Source organism: Pleurodeles waltl, chromosome 3_2 (genome assembly GCF_031143425.1).
Source record: "Pleurodeles waltl isolate 20211129_DDA chromosome 3_2, aPleWal1.hap1.20221129, whole genome shotgun sequence".
Taxonomy (NCBI): domain Eukaryota; kingdom Metazoa; phylum Chordata; class Amphibia; order Caudata; family Salamandridae; genus Pleurodeles; species Pleurodeles waltl.
In genome coordinates, this window is record NC_090441.1 from 31,531,051 (window position 1) to 31,553,071 (window position 22,021).

General features: G+C 46.2%; 1 protein-coding gene across 3 annotated transcripts in view; it reads left to right on the forward strand.

Moving 5' to 3' along the window:
- The window catches only part of RABEP1 (rabaptin, RAB GTPase binding effector protein 1), a 749,444-nt gene that overhangs the window by 643,652 nt on the left and 83,771 nt on the right, over positions 1-22,021 (forward strand). For 2 of the 3 annotated variants that reach the window (XM_069226667.1, XM_069226668.1), the window contains exons 15-16: positions 40-95; positions 613-711. In XM_069226667.1, the coding sequence (XP_069082768.1) occupies positions 40-95; positions 613-711 (155 nt within the window). The remainder of the gene's footprint in view (positions 1-39; positions 96-612; positions 712-22,021) is intronic. The other variant, XM_069226669.1, reaches the window with a different exon arrangement.

Genomic DNA, 22,021 nt, shown 5'->3' on the forward strand with positions numbered 1-22,021 from the left:
GTATTGTATAAACTGATATACAGTTTTTCTCTTCTCCAGCTTCTATTTCCAGTTTGAAAACGGAATTAGATCGTATTAGACGAGAAAAGGACCAGGTAAATGCTAGTCTTATTCTTATGTAGCTGGACCATTATAAAAATGCAGATCACATTTACGATTGTTGAATTTGACTTTTTTTTCCTCCTTCCTCCTTTCTCTATGCTTGAAAGCATGTTTTTTCCATAGCATATCAACATTCTGTCTTCGCAAATTTGATCTGCATGTTAAATTGTTAAAGTTATTAATATGGTTATTTTGTTTTTTAAATATGCAGCCAAATTGGATGATTTGATGTAGATTGATTAGATGTATTTCCCCTTAATATTCTTCCAAAATAATTATTTTATGTTCTTCAGGGTAAGTAATTTATGTTCGTGTTTGTAGAATTCCATTTGTGTAAGCATACTTTCGAAGATCCTTTGTTTATAGGGGCTTTATTGGACTTTAACTTGAAAATTGATGCCTGCTGTACTCTGACAAAACTGGTTTCTGCACAGCAGTTAATTTCAGCTTTAAAATTGGGCTCAAATCCGTTTGAAGAATTTGTTTTTTCTTGTTCTCTTTGCTACATAGTTAGAGGCTGCTTTGCAGGAAAAGACACAGGAACTACAGGATCTCCAGGAACTTAAAACTACATTGGAAGACCAGCTCAAGAGGGAAACTGAAGCAAAGGTAAACAACAGGAAAGAGGACAGCAAAACATAAGAGCATTGAACCCCAAAAGAAGAAAAAAGTAAATATTTTCAGTTGACCCTCAAGCCAATGGGTATATCGCTGTCGACACTGAATATCCTTATAAGGCTACGCTAATAGAATTATGCACAAGCAAGTTGTGCAAGTTGGGAGAGCTCACAGATTGAATACACATAGAGGGAGGGGTTTCTCAAGGCTGTATTTTAGCCCCCACTTTGTTCTCTCTATATATCAATGTCGTCATCAACTTCTTGATTGAGTGCGTTCATCACTCCCTTAAACTACAGGACATGTCTACTTGAGCTCTTCTCTTTGCAGACGATACTCTCCTTATGTTGCAAGCTCCAGTGGGTTTGCAGAACTTACTGAATAAATTCATTGACTTTTGTGTTTCCTGGGGGTTTGGAGGTTAATGCTACAAAAAACAAATACCTGGTCCTTAACCTCCTAAAGTCCTTTAGAGGTTACTTTATATCCAGTTTTCACATTTGATTATCTTTGAATCAGAGTTGACAACTCATATACTTGAAAGTCTCATATATAGAAGAGTGGTGTTTTAATGTATCACAGATCATCAGCAGTTGTTAAGAAATACAAAGCCACTACACCTTGATCAGTGTTGCCAGCAATTGTGATCTCCCAAGCTAAAGTCCAAACTGCATCCCTATGCAGGGAAGAAATTAGGACAACATTAAAGATCTGACGGACAAGAGAGATAATTTTCTGAGGTTACTCTTTAATTTGCCCCAAAGTACCACTACTATACCACTCTTCCACAACACTGGCCTTAAGAGGATTGGGGACCTATCCATTTTAAGACCCCCTCATTCTGTGGATTAAATTGTGGTCAAGCGGTGAGTTGATTTCGTACAGAAATAGTCCTGTAGAGATTATGAACATCAACAAAGCCCATACTTATCCCTTGGCTATGTTATATAAAACCCTGGCTCCTGACCTTGGTGCAGGAAAATTATTGGTATGATCCATTATCTATTTATAGGGCGACTAGGAGCATTATAAAAGCTGCCTACTGGGAATATGTCTTAAAATAGTGGCATAGAAATGCAAAATGTTATATTCTTACAGACAGGTCGCTGGCCCACAAGCCAAGTCCTTCTTTTGAATACTATGTGGATATGATTTTTCCACTTCAAGCCAGTACCTTATAATCAGATTTAGATTCAGAAATGTATTCACCAGTCAATTCACTCGCATGTGGAAGTTTAGCTATGAAAAAGATGGTATATGAAAAACATGTATTGATGCAATTAAGACCATATATCTTGTTTTATTTTTTCGTCCGATGTATAAATTGGCAAGAAGGAAATGGCTAAGACCTCTGTTCCGGAATATGGCTTCAAACATTACTGTATTGCATCAAGGGTCTTTCAATTGGACACTGGTCCTCTAGTATTCAGCCTGAGCAAATATCTATATGCTGTTTGGCTCATCGGGAAACAGCAGGCGCTCTTGATATGATCTAAAGTAGTTAATTGAGTCCTTAGTATAAAGCTTTTACCTGGTCAATTTTGCACACATTTGCTTAGGAAGTATTGTATGTATTATTTTATTTCTTATTCTCGGCTGATCAATTGTATTTACAGCCCTAGTGGGCATTTAGGGGTCTTTTATTATGAACTGTTAGCATTCTTCCTTCGTTCGAATTTGTACACTCTCCTACATGTACTATTGTATTTATTTTTATTTGTTGCTCTGTTTTTATGTGTTCGGGGAGTTTTTTTCCCTTGAAATAAAAAAAAAAAAAAAAAAAGCAAACATTTTCAAATACCTGATGCATTTTACTCTGAAACAGATTTCACATTTGGCTCATTTTTCAAATGGAAATAGTTTTGCTTTTTATTTATCGTTTCATCAATCAAACAAATACTGTTGTTTTTAGTGTTAATTATGTTTGATAGTGAGTTGATTATTTTGAGGAGGATGAATGCCAGATTTATTATTTGAGACAAATGTGTAATATTCTTTACATGTTTCTTTGTTCCCTTTGTACTAACCCAGCCCCCTGTTAAGGTGTTCCTTTGTTAAATCCAGTGCCCTTGAATGACAGAAGCATGCTGCAGTGCTTGCCCGCTATGATCCGAATTACACTATTTCTTCTTTCTTAAACATCCCATTAAGGTGCTCTTTTTTGAGTCCTCCCCACACAGTATCACTTTTGTCAGTTGCACTAAAGAACTATTAATAGAGCTTGAAAATTGTTATGAAGAATGTGATCTATAAATATAATCCTCTTTGCCCCTGCGTCATTGTTGTGCTCTCAGTATAATAACACTTCAGATGTACAAGACAGTACATTCTCACAGGTTCTTTGTAGTCTCTCTTAAGCTCAATCAAAAACGTGAAATGACCCATCAAGCTCTCCATCACTCCTATAGAGAAAATGTGTCACTTTAGGTCTTACTCTTGTTTTTGATAATAAACGTTTAATCAGCTCAACCTACCTGTGTGAAAGTAGCATACCTAATATATTTTCAACCTGGATTTAATAATTAAATACAGGAAGAATGACCACTCAACTGTATTACACACCTTACTGGTGTTGAAAATCAATCTACCCGGAAATGGGCAGGTGGTCTTATTTACTTTTTTCCCTCAATTTTCCCTAAATTTTATAATGTGCTGGAAAAGTAACCATACAACCATGCAGAACACTGAAGAATGATCAAGAGACTGAGCAGATGATGAAAGGAGGAGATGGAGTCCAAGTAAATGGGAGGTGAAACATCAGTATTTATTTTGTCTTGAGTGCTGGCCCTATTGTTACTTGTCATCAGCAGCATACCAGTCTAAAGTCTTCAGTGCTTTCTCGGTGTTAGGTCTAGATTTTGCGATAATTAAAAGTTAAAAAAGCTAAAATTACAAAATAAAAGGAAGTTTGCAAATATTTTGAAATGTAAATAAGCATTTAAAATGTGTGAGGTAGCAGGATAGGGCTAGCTTTGTGGTAAGGGTAGGGGTTATGGTAAGAGTGTATTGTTAGGGAAGGGTTAATGGTAGGATTAGGCTTCGGGTGGTAAGGTTAGTGAAAGTGCTAAGGGTATTGCACTGATACAGTTAGGTGTAAGCTTAGAATTAAGGATATATTAGTGGTGTGAGCTAAGGATTGGATTGACTGATATGATTACAGATAGAAATAAGGTAAGAGTAAGATGTAGGATTAGCATTGAAATAATGAATACTGTTATAGATAGGGTGACAGTTTACTTTAGGGTTAGGTATAGTGGTAGAGACGAGGTTTACAGTAGTGGTTTAGTGTTAGGGCACATTACAGTAAAGTGTAAGAGATAAGTTTAGCATGAGGGTACCTTGCAGCCAGAATTAAAACCTATAAAAAATAAGTTAAACAGTAACACAATTTCAAGCTATTGCCAGTTACACAACATTTAAATTAACATTTTTAATTTTACACTTATTTTAAAAATGTGGGTTTTCTCACTTTTTAGTTTTGAAATTTCAACCTAGATTAGCTTTTTTAACAGGAAGCGGTTGAGCCTTGGTCATTGTGTGGGATCCAAGGCCTTCCTAGGTTTGGGACCCTGGGCACCTACGTATCCGCCTTCATGGTCCTCCATGTGTTTTTTGTTTGAATATTTTTGTTGAAAGAGGTACATATTAATTGAACACTGGTTCTGGAACGCAACATGGGACTACGTTTTGAAGGTATTTGAGTCATAGACATTGTGGGAGGTGCACAGAATTTAAAATATAATCCTGTATTCCACTGGAAGGCAATGGAGGTCTTTCAAGGCTGATTTCTCAGGGTTGTGTTCGTGGTGGTTGAAACACAGTTTGGCTGGTTGCTGTTGCACTGTTTACAGACTGTATGGCTTTTTGAAAGGCCAGTCTAGATCACTTTACAGTAATCCTTTCAGCCCAATAGTAGGGTTCTTGTCAGAGACAATCTAGGAATTTTTTCATAAGTCTTATGAAACTCCTCATCCAGGGCTTTTGAATGTTAACACTGTGAGCTGCAGCTCTGATTGATTAACACACGGGTTGAGTGTGAGATTTGCATTGAAGATTATTTTCATGTTTTTAACTTTTTTGGGAGGTTGTCGTTGAGGGACACAGGGTTTACTCCAAATTAAGGCGAAGTTTGTTAGCTTTGTGCACCACAGACCAGAATCTCTTTTTGTGGTCTATTCAGCTAAAGATAAACTTCTTTCTTTCAGTGGAATGTTTCATCAAGGCAAGCTATGCTGTTTGTTTAGCTCCCTCAATTATTTTCTGTTTTAGAGTGAATTTGGGTATCCGTGTGCGTTTGGAAATGTCTGATGATGCACTAAGATATGTACCAGACAAAGCATGCAGATGTTGAAAAGTAGGGATGATAGTAAATAGCACTGTGGCATATCCAGAGTAACTCTTGTACTAAAGATTTGCACTTCTTTCCTACTGCTATGGTGGCAGGTGGCAGCCTAATGCATGTCTCTGATATGCCAACCCATTCATAGAGCTTTTTTTAAAAGGATCCGAAGGTCCTCCTGACCTCTGTAGAGAGGTCAAGGAGGATTATAGCTAATTTCTTTCCTTTCATCCAATGCAGCGTGAAGGTCTTCCCTAGCACTCCCCAGTGGAGTTTCTGTTCCCCTGATTGTGGGTCATGTTGAGTCTGATTAGATGCATTTTTGTAGTTGGATAGTGTTCTCTTTCTTCAGGTTTTTTGCTAAGATAAGGCAGGTTGGAAATAGGTTGAGAAATTTCCAAGACCATCCAGATGTGCTAAAGTTGGCATCAAATTGGTCCACTGGAGAAAGACACATGAATCCCTTCTGTGATATCAGGAGCTAGTGGAGAAAATAAAAACCTGCTGCACTCATGCTATAGACTGGTCCACTTCCAGAATAGATGCCCTGTGTTTTTGGTAAATGATTGCCCCTAAATCAATTTCTACCTGTTGGAGGGATGAGTGGAAGGCCTGCATTAAAGCAAGAATTGTGTCATGGTATGGTGATGGTTCATGATTGCAATTCATTAAGGCCTGTCTGTTTAAGATTTTGTCACCGAATAACTCGAGAAAGTCTTTGCTATGCTGTTAAGTAGCGTAAGAATTGTTACTTTAAGATGGGAAGCAGCCTGAACAACGACGCAGGAACAACAAGGGTCATTGACCACAAAAGCGGAACAACGCTTTCCTGAACAACGACCCTGTTTTCCTCTGCCTTAACCACGCATGTCTGACCAACGAACATGCATAATTTTAGTTTTTAGGGGTGAGGGGTCGGTACGTTTCAGGTTTTAGGGGCAGGGTAGGGGTCGTGGTAGCTTTACGGGTGGGGATGGGGGGTCAGGGTAGTTTTCGGTTTTAGGGGTGGGCTTGGGGGGTCGGGGTAGTTCTAGGGGCGGGGGTTGGGTTATTTTTAGGGGCAGGTGGGGGGTTGCAGTAGTTTCAGTGGCGGGGTTGGGGGTGTGGTAGTTTTAGTGGCAGGGGTGGGGGCGTGGTAGTTTTAGGGGCGGGGTTGAGGGTCGTGGTAGTTTTAGGGGCGGGGTCAGGGTAGTTTTCATTTTTCAGGGTGGGGGGTCAGGTTAGTTTTAGGGTCGGGTTGGGGAGGTCGGGGTAGTTTTAGGGGCTGGGTGGGGGGTCGCAGTTGTTTTAGGGGTGGGTTAGGGGGTCGGGGGTACTTAGGTTTTAGGGACGGGGTTGGGGTCAGGGTACTAGCGGTGGTGGGTCCGGGGTAGTTTTAGGGGTTGGGTGGGGGGGTCGGGTAGTTTTAGGGGTCGGGTTAGGGTAGTTTTAGGTTTTAGGGGCAGGATTGGTGGGTCATGATAGTTTTAGTTTTCAGGGGTATAGGGTCAGGGTAGTTTTAGGGGTGGAGGGTCAGGGTAGTTTTAGGGGAGTGGGTGGGGGGGTCGCAGTGGTTTTAGGAGCGGGTTGGGAGGGTCGCAGTAGTTTCAGGGGTGGGGTTGCGGTAGCTTTAGGGGCGTGGTTGGGGGGGCGGTAGTTTTAGAGGTGGATGGAGGGTCGCAGTAGTTTTAGGGGCGGGGTTGGGGTGGTTTTAGGGGCAGGGGTGGGGGGGTTGCAATAGTTTTAGGGGTGGGGTTGGGGAGGTCGGGTGGTTTTAGGAGCGGGCTTGGGGGCGGTCAGGGTAGCTTTAGGGGCAGGGTGGGGGGTTGAGGTAGTTTTAGCGGTGGGTTGCTTTAGCTTTAGGGCGTGGTTGGGGGTCGGTGGTTTTACGGGCAGGGTTGGGGTGGTTTTAGGGGTGGGGGTTGCGGTAGTTTTAGTTTTAGGGGCGGGGATGGGGAGGTCGGGTGGTTTTAGGGGCGGGGTTGGGGTAGTTTTAGGGGCAGGGTGGGGGTTGGGGTAGTTTTAGAGGCAGGGTGGGGGGGTTGAGGTAGTTTTAGGGGTGGGGTTGGGGGTCAGGGTAGTTTTAGGGGCGGGGTGGAGGGGTGGCAGTTTTAGGGCTGGGGGTGAGAGGGGTCAGGGTAGTTTTAGGGGCGGGTGGGGGAATCAGGATAGTTTTAGGGGCGGGGTTGGGGAGTCGGGATAGTTTTAGGGGCAGGGTTGGGGAGTCGGGATAGTTTTAGGGGCAGGGTTGGGGGGGGTCAGGGATAGTTTTAGGGGCGGGTTGGGGTTGTGGTAGTTTTAGTGGTGGCGGTAGGAGGGTCAGGGGAGATTTAGGGGCAGGGTCGCTGCAGTTTTAGGGGCGGGGCTGAGGGGGTCACCGTAGTTTTAGGGGTGGGGTTGCCGTAGTTTTGGGTTTTAGTGGTGGGGGGTCGGGTTAGTTTTAGGGGCAGGGTGGGGGGTCGGGGTAGTTTTAGAGGAGGGGTTGGTGGGGTCGGGATTGTTTAGGGGCGGGGTGGGGGCCAGGGTAGATTTAGGTTTTAGGGGTGAGCGTTCGTAGTAGTTTTAGGGGCGGGTCGTTTTAGGGGTTGGGGGCGGGGTGGGAGATCGCAGTAATTTTAGTTTTTGGGGCTGGGGTAGTTTTATGGGCGGGGTTGGTGGGTCAGGGTAGTTTTAGGGGCAGGGGTCGCAATAGTTTTAGGGGGGGGTCGCTGTAATTTGTTTTTAGAGGTGGGGGTCAGGGTAGTATTAGATTTTAAGGGTAGGGTAGTTTTAGGGGTGGGGTTGGGGGGGGTCACAGTAGTTTTAGGGGTGAGGTTGGGGGGGTCACAGTAGTTTTAGGGGTGGGGTTGGGAGATGCAGTAATTTTAGTTTTTGGGGGTTGGGGTAGTTTTTAGGGGTGGGGGTACGGGTAGTTTTTAGGGGTGGGGTGAAGAGTCGGGGTAGTTTTAAGAGCGGGGTGAGGGGTCAGGGTACTCGGATTTTACGGGCAGGGGTGGGCGGGTCAGGGTTGTTTTGGGGCGGGGTTGGGGGGGGTCGGGGTAGTTTTAGGGGCGATGTTGGGGTCACAGTAATTTTAGTTTTATGGGGTGGGGGTTGGGGTAGTTTTAGGGGGTGGGGTAGTTTTAGTTTTTAGAGATAGGTGGTCAGGGTAGTTTGAGGGGTGGGGTGAGAGGGTCAGGGTACTTTTAGGTTTTAGGGGCAGGGTGTCGCTGTATTTTTAGTTTTTAGGGTTGGGGGTCGGGGTAGCTTTAGTTTTATGGGGTCGGGGTGAGGGGGGTCAGGGTACTTTTAGGGGCGGTGTAGGGGTTGCATTAGTTTTAGGTGCGGGGTGAGGGGTCGGGGTACTTAGGTTTTAGGGACGGGGTGGGGCTAGGGTTAGTTTTAGGGGTGGGGTTGGGGTAGTTTGAGGGGTGGGGTGAGGGGGTCAGGGTACTTTTAGGTTCTAGGGGTGGGGTGTTGCAGTAGTTTTAGTTTTTAGGGGTGGTGGTCAGGGTAGTTTGAGGGGAAGGGGTGAGGGGTCAGGGTACTTTTAGGTTTTAGGGGCGGGGGTGTGGGGTCGCAGTAGTCTTAGGTTTTAGGGGCGGGGTTTGGGGGGTTGGGTAGTTTTCGTTTTGAGGGGGACGGGTAATTTTAGGTCTTGGGGTGGAGAGTTGGGGTAGTGTTAAGTTTTAGGGGCTGGGTCAGGGTAGTTGTGGGGGTGGGGTGAGGGGTCGGGGTACTTTTAGGTTTTATGGGCTGGGTGGGGTGTTGCAGTAGGTTTAGTTTTTAAGGGTGGGGTTGGGTTAGTTTGTTTTAGGGGTGGGGCGAGGGGTCTGGGTACTTTTAGGTTTTAGGGGCGCAGTGGGGGGTCAAGGTGGTTTTAGGGGTGGGGTTTGGGGGGTTGGGTACTTTTAAGGGTGGGGTCATTTTAGGTTTAGGTTTTAGAGGCGGGTTAGGGGGTCGTGGTAGTTTTGGGGGCGGGGTCGTGGTAGTTTTGGGGCAGGGTTGGGGTAGTTTTGGGGGCAGGGTGGGGGTTGCATTAGTTTTAGGGGCGGGGATGAGGGGTCGGGGTACTTAGGTTTTAGGGACGGGGTGGGGCTCGGTGTAGTTTTAGGGGTGGGGTTGGGGTAGTTTGAGGGGTGAGGGGGTCAGGGTACTTTTAGGTTTTAAGGGCGGGATGGGGTGTTGCAGTAGTTTTAGTTTTTAGGTGTGGGGTCAGGTTAGTTTGAGTTGCGGGGGTGAGGGGTCAGGGTACTTTTAGGTTTTGGGGTGAGGGGTCGCGGTAGTCTTAGGTTTTAGGGGCGGGGTTTGGAGGGTCGGGTAGTTTTAGTTGGTAGGGGTCGGGTAATTTTAGGTCTTAGGGGTGGAGGGTCGGGTAGTGTTAAGTTTTAGGGGTGGGGTCGCGGTAGTTGTGGGGGTGAGGTTGGGTCGGGTACTTTTCGTTTTTAGGGGCGGGAGGGGGGTCGTGGTAGTTTTAGGAGTGGGGTTGTGGAGTCGGAGTAGTTTTAGGGGCGGGGTTGGGGGTCGTGGTAGTTTTAGGGGCGGGGTCAGGATAGTTTTAATTTTTCAGGGTGGTGGGTCAGGTTAGTTTTAGGGGCGGGTTGGGGAGGTTGGGGTAGTTTTAGGGGCTGAGTGGGGGGTCAAAGTAGTTTTAGGGGTGGGGTTGGGGGTCGGGGTACTTAGGTTTTAGCAGTGGTGGGTTGGGGTAGTTTTTGGGGTTGGGTGGGGGGGTCGGGGTAGTTTTAGGGGTCGGGTTGGGATAGTTTTAGGTTTTAGGGGCAGGGTTGGGGGGGTTAGGGTAGTTTTAGTTTTCAGGGGTATGGGGTCAAGGTAGTTTTAGGGGTGGAGGGTCAGGGTAGTTTTAGGGGAGGGGTTGGGGGTCGAAGTAGTTTTATGGGCGGGGTTGGGAGGATCACGCTAGTTTTAGGGGTGGGGTTGCTGTAGCTTTAGGGGCATGGTTGGGGGGTCGGTAGTTTTAGGGGCGGGTGGAGGGTCGCAGTAGTTTTAGGGGCGGGGTTGGGTGGTTTTAGGGGCGGGGTGGGGGGGTTGCAGTAGTTTTAGAGGCAGGGTTGTGTAGGTCGGGGTGGTTTTAGGAGCGGGCTTGGGGGGTCGGGGTAGTTTTAGGGGCAGGGTGGGGAGTTGAGGTAGTTTTAGGGGCAGGTTGCGGTAGCTTTAGGGGGATGGTTGGGGGGGTCGGGTGGATTTAGGGGTGGGGTTGGGGTTGTTTTAGGGGCAGGGGTGGGGAGGTCACGGTAGTTTTAGGGGCGGGGATGGGGAGGTCAGGGTGGTTTTAGGGGCGGGGTTGGGGTAGTTTTAGGGGCAGGGTGGGGGGGTTGAGGTAGTTTTAGGGGTGGGGTCGGGGTAGTTTTAGGGGTGGGGTTGGGGGTGTTGGGGTAGTTTTAGGGGCGGGTTGAGGGGTCAGGGTACTTACGTTTTAGGGGTCAGGGTAGTTTTAGGGGTGGTGTGGGGGAGTCGGGATAGTTTTAGGGGTGGGGTTGGGGGGTCGGGGTAGTTTTAGAGGCAGGTTTGGGGGGTCGTGGTAGTTTTAGTTTTTAGGGGTAGGGGGTCAGGGTAGATTTAGGGGCGGGGTTTGGGGGGGTCGGGTAGTTTCAGTTTTTAGGGGTAGGGGGTTGGGTAATTTCAGGTCTTTGGGGTGGAGGGGCGGGGTAGTTTTAAGTTTTAGGGTTGGGGTCGCGGTAGTTGTGGGGGTGAGGTTGGGGCGAGGTCAGGTACTTTTAGTTTTTAGGGGCGGGATGGGGGTCGTGGTAGTTTTAGGAGTGGGGTTGTCGAGTCGGATAGTTTTAGGGGCAGGGTTTGGGGGTTGTGGTAGTTTTAGGGGCGGATCAGGGTCGTTTTAATTTTTCAGGTTGGGGGGCAGGTTTGTTTTAGGGGCGGGGTTTGGGAGGTCGGGGTAGTGTTGAGTTTTAGGGGTGGGGTCGCGGTAGTTGTGGGGGTGAGGTTGGGGCGGGGTTGGGTACTTTTAGTTTTTAGGGGCGGGATGGAGGTCGTGGTAGTTTTAGGAGTGGGGTTGTGGAGTCGGGATAGTTTTAGGGGCGGGGTGGGGTCGGGGTACTTTTAGGTTTTACGTGCGGGGTGGGGTGTTGCAGTAGGTTTAGGTTTTAAGGGTGGGGCTGGGTTTGTTTTAGGGGTGGGGGTAGTTTTAGGGGCGGGGTGGGGGGTCAGGGTAGTTTTAGGTTTTAGGGGTGGTGTTTGGGGGGGTCAGGGTAGTTTTAGGGGTGGGGTGGGGCTAGTTTTAGGGGTGAGGTGGGGGTTGCAGTAGTTTTGGGGGGCAGGGTTGGGGGCTCGGATAGTTTTAGGGGCAGGTGGGGGGTTGGGGTGGGTGCGGGGGGTCAGGGTAGGTGCGGGGGGTCAGGGTAGTTTTAGGTTTATGGGGCAGGGGTGGGGTTAAAGGGTAGTTTTAGGTTTTCGGGGTGGGGGTCATGGTAATTTTAGTTTTTAGGGGTGGGGTTGGGGTTCGCTGTAGTTTTAGGGGTGGGGGTTTGAGGTGGTTTTAGGGGCAGGGCTGGGGGGGTTGTGGTAGTTTTAGGGGCATGGTGGGAAGGTAAGGGGGGTTGCATGCTGGAACCACGCATGCCGTTCCACACATGCCTTTACAATGAAAAAATCATTGTTAACGCATTTGTGGTAAAGGCATTAGTGGTAACAACGCGGTCCTTGTTCAGAACGCGTTGTTCAGGCACTCGTGGTTCCAGCATGCATTGTTCCGACATATATTCCTTTAAGGCTGCATGGTTTGTCAATTCTTGGTAAATGCAGGAAATGTATTTAGGTTCATGTTGGTGCCTCTTTGATTCATTTGAGGATATTGGATTTTTGTTTCATTTATGGCTTTATGGTATACTCTTCTGTGTCTTAAAACATTTTAATGAAAACATATGGTCCAGCTCCTAATGAGAAATTAAGCATCAGCCTTTCCCCCCCGAAGCATCCTTGGGATTATTTCATTTAGACACCATTGATGACCTGGAAATCCAGGAATCCTCAGCTCAAGAAACACAGCTGAAATTAATTTCACCTGCATTATACATTTGTTTTGTTAGTGCTCCCTCTGTAAGTTACCCATATATTATCTTAGTCAATTTAAACAGATTCTCATTCCACTGTTCTAAAATGGCTGATCTATTTTCTGGCCTATTTGAGCCAGGGATTGAAGAAGTTTGACGGGATCAACTCCACCTTCATCCCCTTTATCCAGCTGAGTAACAGTACCGTTTTCAAAGCAGTGAGCCAATCACCTCTCCATGCTATGCAAGCAAAATTAAGATATTTTATGAGCTGTGCAACATTTGCAACGCCAGCATAACAAAACTCTGGACCAGGATGCAGGAAGGAGAATACTGTGACAGGCCTTCACCTGCTACTGACCAAGATTCTGGGACTCTGTATTCATCCAGATCCCTCCCTCCACTCTTCACTTCTGGAAGGAACAGAAGACACACCTTCATGCAAAAGCTTGCCTCCCTGGTTAACCACCCCTAGATGTTGGACAGCTCCTGAAGAGACCCACGTACCCCCAAACGCAGGTACTCTTCCCTTCTGTACATTGAAAGCAACCATGTGTGTTGTCTGTGCACCATACACTTCTTCACATGCCCAGAACTGTACAGCACTGCTGGGTTTCTTACCAAGGGTCAACCTCTAGAAATACCTGTATATATTCATACATGCAAAGGCTGCCATGTTTCAACAAACATTTAGGGCCTGATTTAGAGTATGGGGTTACTCTGTCACAAACGTGATGCATATCCCATCCGCAGTATTACGATTCCATTATATTCTATGGAAATCATAATACGGTGAACGGAATATTCGTCAGGCCTTAGTCTGTCTTTGTTACAAATAATAATTTTCTAAATATCCTTAGCATCTCATATGTTACGCTTCTAATAACGAAACCATGATTGTGCTCCAAAATCTGCAGAACGTTTACTCCATTTCCTAGCAATTAGCAATATTGGTTATGCAAGCACAGTTTGTAGTTAGTAGACAATAACACAAGTAAGTGTGTGCATCAAATCCTTCCCCAACGGCGTATTAGAAAAAGCAACAACTTAATTCCAGTATAATTTCAGTCACTCAAGCGCCAATCAACAGTTTGCTCTGAATAATTTTTTTAAAACTTTTTTCCATATTTGGCCTGTTTGTAAGTTTATTTTTGCTGCTTTCCCAGGATTGATCAGGCACGTCAGCAAGCCTTGGACTTTACAACCTAATACAACCAGAAAGTCCTAGAATTTCTGATCCCCATACAAAGCATTGCAAGCAAAATCCAAGTATATTGTCAGTGCATTTCAGTTTCACTAATTAGCTTGAGCCTCTCAGAGAAAGTTCCTTAATTTAACAAGAGGAAAAACAAACTTTGGCAAAGCAAAAAAGTCACACCTTATAGACCTATTGGCAATGGCAATGGGAATGTTTTTGCCAATGCTGTACAGCATCAGAAAAAAATGAAAAAATGGGCGCAGTGGTGCTGTTGCTGGTTGCATAATTCTTTAGGTGCAGGCATGTGTTATATTTGTATGTATATGCATACATTACCAGGCATGCACACACACAGGGAATAAAGCAGATGCCATTTTTTTTTATTAACTAAGATCAGTCAATAAAAAAATGTAAGTGTGTGAAAGTACTTTTTGTGCATTGTAGCACCCTGCAAAAAAAAGGCAGCTGATCAGGCTCTCTGAACATAAATGAAAGTATAAGAAAATTGTAAAAGCCTGCAAGAGGTGAGGGAGCAGTGGAGGAGCTAATGTGGAGCAGGTTATAAAATAGCAATGAAGCGAGGGGGTGGGGTAGAAGGAGGAATTCAACACACAAGAGGGAGAGCTAACCAGAGCACAAGGGGAGACTGGGCTTAGAATGGAAGATAAGCATGCATCACCAGGCAGGCCCACACCTGTGGAATAAAGCGGATGCCATTTTTTAAACTAAAATCTGAGGTATTAGATGTCACCTACAGCAGCCAATAAAAAAGGTTAAGTGTGTGAAAGTACTTTTTGTGCATTGTTGTACCCTGCAAAAAAGGCAGCTGATCAGACTTTCTAAACATAAATTAAAGTATAAGAAAATTGTAAAAGCCTGCAAGAGGTGAGGGAGCAGTGGTGGAGCTAATGTGGAGCAGGTTATGAAAGAACAATGAAGATGTCTGGGGTGGGGAAGCCCACAAGGGAGAGAACTAACCATAGCACAAGGATAGACGGGGCTTAGAATGGAAAAGAAGCACATGAGACCACACGAGAGGCAGCAGCAGAGGAGGGAGTGTGGGGAGGAATAGAACACAAAGGAGAGCACTAATAAAGACATACACTCTCTTGCAGTGCTTACCCAAAAAGAAAACAGTTCTCTAAAAGTGAGCAATGAAAAGATACAAGTCTTCACTCAAAAGGATGGTAAAGACGAAATGAGCTGGGGGCGGGTCAACACAGCAAACATTGGCAAAGCCTAAAGACCTCACCTTTATAATGCAAATGCAGAGATGTTGACCTTGACAGTGTGTTCTTGAAGAGCGTTTTTTTTTTTTTTTTTTAAGCAAAAGAAAAAAACAATTCAAAATATTGGAGAAAAAGCAAACACGCATCTTATGATAGTGGAAACTTTTTTCACTTAAGAACCTCTGAACAGAACTTGAAACATCAGTATCCAGATACAAAGGTAAACATTTCCCAAGGCCTAGTTTACTTTCCAAAGGATTCAGTAATTTTCTCCTCCTGACTAGCCAGCAAGCAGGTTCGTTGGCTTTCAGCACAGCAGCTGAGTGAGTGCAGCAGATGGCCCTTGAATGCCATGAAAGTCTGTGTCAAAGCTTGTGCTTTCACATAATATGTGAAATGTAGGAGATAAAACAAAAATAACCCTTAAATTCTACTTTTCAGTCATAACCCAACTCCAATATCTCTATTATGCTTTTATGGACAAGATAAGGGTGTGGTAGGCAACACAGCATAGGGAGCTCTCATTGAGTGCTGAATAAAAAAGGAAAGGTAGTTCCTTTAATGTGAGCAGTGGAAAGATACAAGTCAGCCAGTCTAAGGATCATAAAGAGGATATGCTTCATGGGATGGAAAACATAGGAAGAGTAAGGCAAGCCATCAAATAAGAAGCAAGTAAATTAGAGTGACAATAAAGCCAACCAATGGTAAGCAATGGGCAGTGCCTTAGGCCAGTGTAAACTCACAATTGATCATTTGCAACTCGCATGTTCTGCATTACACTGCACCTGTTTTAGAAGAGGTGACTTGTTGGGCCAATACACAGCGATTGGTTCTAGAGATCAAATATTCAGCATTAGAGTATGCGGTTCTAGAAGGGTTGTCATACTACACCAGGACAAATTAGGGGGTTTGAGAGCTGGAACGTGCTTTTCCACAGTCAAGGTTTTACGACGTTTGACTTACCGCCCAGAGCACACATGGAGGTCTAGAAACCAACACAGCTCAGATTCCTTGATGAGGTTCTAGATGGCCCTGCTCACACCATCAGTACATGTGAACAGGATCTACAACTGAAATATTAGGTGTTAAAATTCTTCGGTACTAGTCTAACCTACATATTCCTTTCCAAAGCTGCACCTAGAATCGTTCACGCCGTATTCTGACAGGTTGTTTCCAGAGGCCACCTTCAGCTTACAGAATTTGTTGGACAGATGGTTCAGGAGAGTGTCCCAACCCTGAACCCCTTTAATCATTCCAGAGTGTGCTTCTGGACACGATCGAGTGGAACCTTCTAGAGAAGGCAGCACTTTCACCCTGACTGCATCAAAGCAGAAGATGCTGCCACTTAGAACACAGCCTGGCATCACATACAGCGCAGAACACAATCTGGAACTAGCAGCACGATATATATGGACTGAAGCATATTAAATTGTTTATTTAATGTATTTTATATAGGATAGGTCGGCTACGAGGAACAGCAGGCACTTTACAGAGGACAATTTTATGTCAGTCATTGCATCCCAAACTTGATGCGCTTACATAAGAACGGTATTTTGTGTGTAGATTTGTGTCAGTGTGTGTAATATAACTAGGATGCAGTAATGTGTATTCAAAAACCTGCCGCTGGTACAAACTGATCCAGTGGGGCCTATTCTCAGTCCAGTACCAACACCAGATAAAGTTTCCACCCTGGTCCTTGGTTCCACAGCACTCCCTTCTGTGTCAGTGCTGATTCACTGGTGCCTGCATCTAACTTGCCTCAAAGCTGCTGTTGGCCTGTCCAATGTCTGTCATGCAAAGAAATTACAATGGCGGAACCAGTCAGCTTGCAGCTGGACTCAAATAGTCTGCCTCAACATCAGTTTTATCGGAGACTAGAGACTTTATGCCAATCTGACTCTGACATAATTCAGGTTATGTAAAACGTTTCCAATCACACTGGTCATGAGAGAATTCTGAGTACAGAATTCCACTGGGCTAGATACATATCAAGAACACGAGCTAGACTCGTCATGTAGGCCACCAGGGGAAAAAAGTGCCTCTTTCGCATTGTTCATGGGAAAGTCAGCAAACATGCTAAACTCACAATTATCTACTGTTGAAATTAAGATGAATTTATTAACTCAGATCCCTCAATCAGACACTCCTACAGGCACTCTCATGGCCACTTGATATGTGGCGGTCTTGGGTCCTTTGGTCTGTCAACTTGTGCTAGGTGACATAGATCAGCCCCCCTGGTGACCCCAATGTTAGACGAGGCATCCTTGTTTGGTGGTAGAAGCATTGACAGGTATTCAAGTCCCTTAATTCCCTTTTAATACCTTTCTAAACACCTGCCCAAGTATCAAGTCTAAAATGTATTGATGCCTTTGGAAAGAGACCCTAATGTTCTTTGAACGTAGTGTGCCTTCTTGGCTGGTACTGTTGCCTTTCGAAAGAGAAACTATGATCTTTGAACGTTGTCTCTCTTCTGGGCAGGTGACCCATGCTTTATGGCACATGGCTAGCAAGATATTGCTTGCCGTCCCAAAAGACATCAAACACTTGTTGGCTTAAGCAATATATGATGACTAGGACCTGACAAAACATGTTTAGCTTGGTGGCTAGGACACTTCAGACTGTGTTGGCAGAACTAGTGGCACCAGTGGCCCAATTAGAAGACGCTCCTGGATATGATCATCTGAGTTTTCACAAGATGACAAAATGTCCTTGATGGCCATGCTCTTAGATGGCTTCAGATTGTTTGGAGAAAAGGCTAATTCATCACCAATAGGATTTAGGAAAAGACGAGCTACAGCACAATCCTTGAAAGCACTTGCATACCTTCAAGCAGTTGCACCAACAGTATAGTAAATTTAGGAGCTGTTAAAGGGCACTAGTATACTGGCAGTACTGAACCTATGCAGCAACAGTAGACCCAGTCTTTTTGGGGCAGAGGTTGTGGCAGCTGCATAGGCTGTTTGCACTAGTATGGTCACCGCTCCTCTAATTCTTAATCCTCTGCTGCAGAGGCTACCAAGTTACTTTCTCTTGCATTCACAGGCCCACATTTAACTGTTAGGAGGCGTGATACAATATTTCTTCCTCATTTGGAGATCCATCACATCAGACAGGTGGTCTTGCAATTTATTCAAAGAGGCTACAGCCTACCTTTTCATTTCTTCCCTTCCCAGTTTACCCTCACATCAGAGCAACACTCTGTGCACTTGTCTGCAATTTGCTACAAAAAGTAACCTGCTGGCCAAGGGTGCCATTAAACCAATGAAAAAGATTCTGAGAAAGGAAAGGTGTGCTACTTGGACTACTTCCTTGTACTGAAGGAGGGTGGAGGCCTTATGCTTCCACAGGACCGCCGCTCACTGAGTGCCTTTTTGAGGAAGCACAAATTCAAAATGTCTGATTGTTTCTTCCGTGAATTGAGGAGACTGGGCGATGTCCTTGGAATTGCAGGATGCATATTTTCTGATACCCAGCCTACTGTTCCACAAGTATTATCTGTGCTTCGCTGTGGGATCGGAGCACTTCTAATTTGTGTCACGCCCCTTTGACATTATATTGGTCCCTGTTCATCTTAGCCCAACTGTGAGAAAGTAGCCTCTTTCTAGCCTTGTTACCCCCCCACTTTTGGCCTGTTTGTGAGTATATGTCAGGATGTTTTCACTGTCTCACTGGGATCCTGCTAGCCAGGGCCCAGTGCTCATAGTGAAAACCCTATGTTGTCAGTATGTTTGTTATGTGTCACTGGGACCCTGCTAGCCAGGACCCCAGTGATCATAAGTTTGTGGCCTATATGTGTTCCCTGTGTGATGCCTAACTGTCTCACTGAGGCTCTGCTAACCAGAACCTCAGTGGTTATGCTATCTCTGCTTTCAAAATTTTTCACTAACAGGCTAGTGACTAAATTTACCAATTCACATTGGCATACTGGTACACCCATATAATTCCCTAGTATATGGTACTGAGGTACCCAGGGTATTGAGTGTTCCAGGAGATCCCTATGGGCTGCAGCATTTCTTTTGCCACCCATAGGGAGCTCTGACAATTCTTACACAGGCCTGCCAGTGCAGCCTGCGTGAAATAACGTCCACGTTATTTCACAGCCAATTACCACTGCACTTAAGTAACTTATAAGTCACCTATATGTCTAACCTTCACCTAGTGAAGGTTGGGTGCAAAGTTACTTAGTGTGTGGGCACCCTGGCACTAGCCAAGGTGCCCCCCACATCGTTCAGGGCAAATTCCCCGGACTTTGTGAGTGCAGGGACACCATTACACGCATGCACTATACATAGGTCACTACCTATGTATAGCGTCACAATGGTAACTCCGAACATGGCCATGTAACATGTCTAAGATCATGGAATTGTCCCCCCAATACCAATTTGGTATTGGGGGGACAATTCCATGATCCCCCGGGTCTCTAGCACAGTACCCGGGTACTGCCAAACTGCCTTTCCGGGGTCGCCACTGCAGCTGCTGCTGCCAACCCCTCAGACAGGTTTCTGCCCTCCTGGGGTCCAGGCAGCCCTGGCCCAGGAAGGCAGAACAAAGGATTTCCTCTGAGAGAAGGTGTTACACCCTCTCCCTTTGGAAATAGGTGTGAAGGCTGGGGAGGAGTAGCCTCCCCCAGCCTCTGGAAATGCTTTGATGGGCACAGATGTTGCCCATCTCTGCATAAGCCGGTCTACACCGGTTCAGGGATCCCCCAGCCCTGCGCTGGCGCGAAACTGGACAAAGGAAAGGGGAGTGACCACTCCCCTGACCTGCACCTACCAGGGGAGGTGCCCAGAGCTCCTCCACTGTGTCCCAGTCCTCTGCCATCTTGGAAACAGAAGTGTTGGGGGCACACTGGACTGCTCTGAGTGGCCAGTGCTAGCAGGTGACGTCAGAGGCTCCTTCTGATAGGTTCTTACCTCTCTTGGTAGCCAATCCTCCTTCCTAGGTAGCCAAACCTCCTTTTCTGGCTATTTAGGGTCTCTGCTTTGGGGAATTCTTTAGATAACGAATGCAAGAGCTCACCAGAGTTCCTCTGCATCTCCCTCTTCACCTTCTACCAAAGGATCGACCGCTGACTGCTCAGGACGCCTGCAAAACCGCAACAAAGTAGCAAGACGACTACCAGCAACATTGTAGCGCCTCATCCTGCTGGCTTTCTCGACTGTTTCCAGGTGGTGCGTGCTCTGGGGGTAGCCTGCCTTCACCCTGCACCAGAAGCTCAGAAGAAATCTCCAGTGGGTCGATGGAATCTTCCCCCTGCTAACGCTGGCACCAAAAGACTGCAACACTGGTCCTCTGGGTCCCCTCTCATCCTGACGAGCGTGGTCCCTGGAACTCAGCAACTCTTTCCAAGTGACTCTTCAGTCCAAGTTTGGTGGAGGTAAGTCCTTGCCTCCCCACGCTAGACTGCATTGCTGGGTACCGCGTGATTTGCAGCTGCTCCGGCTCCTGTGCACTCTTCCAGGGTTTCCTTCGTGCACAGCCAAGCCTGGGTCCCCGACACTCCTTCCTGCAGTGCACAACCTTCTGAGTTGTCCTCCGGCGTCGTGGGACTCCCTTTTGTGACTTCGCGTGGACTCTGGTTCACTCTTCTTCCAAGTGCCTGTTAGGGTACTTCTGCGGGTGCTGCCTGCTTCTGTGAGGGCTCCCTGAGTTGCTGGGCGCCCCCCTCTGTCTCCTCCTCCAAGTGGCGACATCCTGGTCCCTCCTGGGCCACAGCAGCACCCAAAAACCTCTACCGCGACTCTTGCAGCTAGCAAGGCTTGTTTGCTGTCTTTCTGCATGGGAACACCTCTGCAAGCTTCATCGCGACGTGGGACATCCGTCTTCCAAAGGAGAAGTCCCTAGTCCTCTTCTTTCTTGCAGAACTCCAAGCTTCTTCCACCCGGTGGCAGCTTCCTTGCACCCTCAGCTGGCATTTCCTGGGCTCCTGCCCACTCTCGACACTGTTGCGACTATTGGACTTGGTCCCCTTGTCTTACAGGTACTCCGGTCCGGAAATCCACTGTTGTTGCATTGCTGGTGTTTGTTCTTCCTGCGGAATCCCCCTATCACGGCTTCTGTGCTCTCTGGGGGTAGTAGGTGCACTTTACACCTACCTCTCAGGGTCTTGGGGTGGGCTATTTTTCTAACCCTCACTGTTTTCTTACAGTCCCAGCGACCCTCTACAAGCTCACATAGGTCTGGGGTCCATTTGTGGTTCTCATTCCACTTTTGGAGTATATGGTTTGTGTTGCCCCTATACCTATGTGCGCCTATTGCAATCTATTGTAATTCTACACTGCTTGCATTACTTTTCTTGCTATTACTTACCTAATTTTGGTTTGTGTACATATAACTTGTATGTATATATATTACCTTCTTACTGAGGGTACTCACTGAGATACTTTTGGCATATTGTCCTAAAAATAAAGTACCTTTATTTTTAGTAACTCTGTGTATTGTGTTTTCTTATGATATTGTGCATATGATATAAGTGGTATAGTAGGAGCTTTACATGTCTCTTAGTTCAGCCTAAGCTGCTTTGCCATAGCTACCTTCTATCAGTCTAAGCTGCTAGAAACACCTCTTCTACACTAATAAGGGATAACTGGACCTGGCACAAGGTGTAAGTACCTCTGGTACCCACTACAAGCCAGGCCAGCCTCCTACAGAGGATTTCTTTTATTGTGGTGGTCCTAGACACAATGCCATTCAAGGCCTTTCCTCCACCACAGTGAATCTGAGACATTCAGGATGTGACCCTGCTGTTTCAGGCTCAATATGGGTCGTGTGAGAACAGCTCCAAGGCTTCTTGGATTCCTGATCTCATGACATTTTTTCATCAGAGATGGCACATATGGGCCCTGCAGTGGCGCACTCTTTTCAGAGGCCCCAGCATCAGGCTTCCCATCCAGATCGCCCATGAAACAGCTCAGGATCTTCTGTGGGGGCAGATCACTCTCTTTCACACCCAGAATTTACAGTTATGATAGATGCATCTCTGCTACAGTGTGTGTGTTCTTGTGTGTGTGTGTGTGTTGGGAAGGACAGGGGCACCTAGGGTAGATGAAGGTAACTGGGTTCTGATCTCCATCGGAAAGCCAGCTCCTTATCAGATTTCTGGAGATCCGAACCATCTGTCTGGCCTTAAATCTTTCCAACCATCCGATCATGGGAAGCTGGTGCAGGTCTTCATAAACAACACAACCCCATATGGTACTGCAACAAATTAGGCAGACTGGGGTCCTGAATCCTGTGCCTGAAGGCCCTAAGTCTCTAGAGGTGACTGGACCATAAGAACTACTTTCCAGTAGCCAACCAATTACTAGGATCTCTGACTGAGCAGAGCAGATGAGCTTAGCAGACATCAGCTGATGAATCATGAATGGCATCTCATCAATGGCATCTCCATCACGAGGTGGCAGGGGCCATCTTTAAACATTGGGGCAGGCCATGGTTAGCTCTGTTTTCTAGAGTTGGGAACAAGCAGTGTCAAAACTACTGCAAACTGGAGTTTTCTTCCAGGAGAGTCACTGAGAGATCTAAACCAACTGAAGTAGGACACCATGTCTCA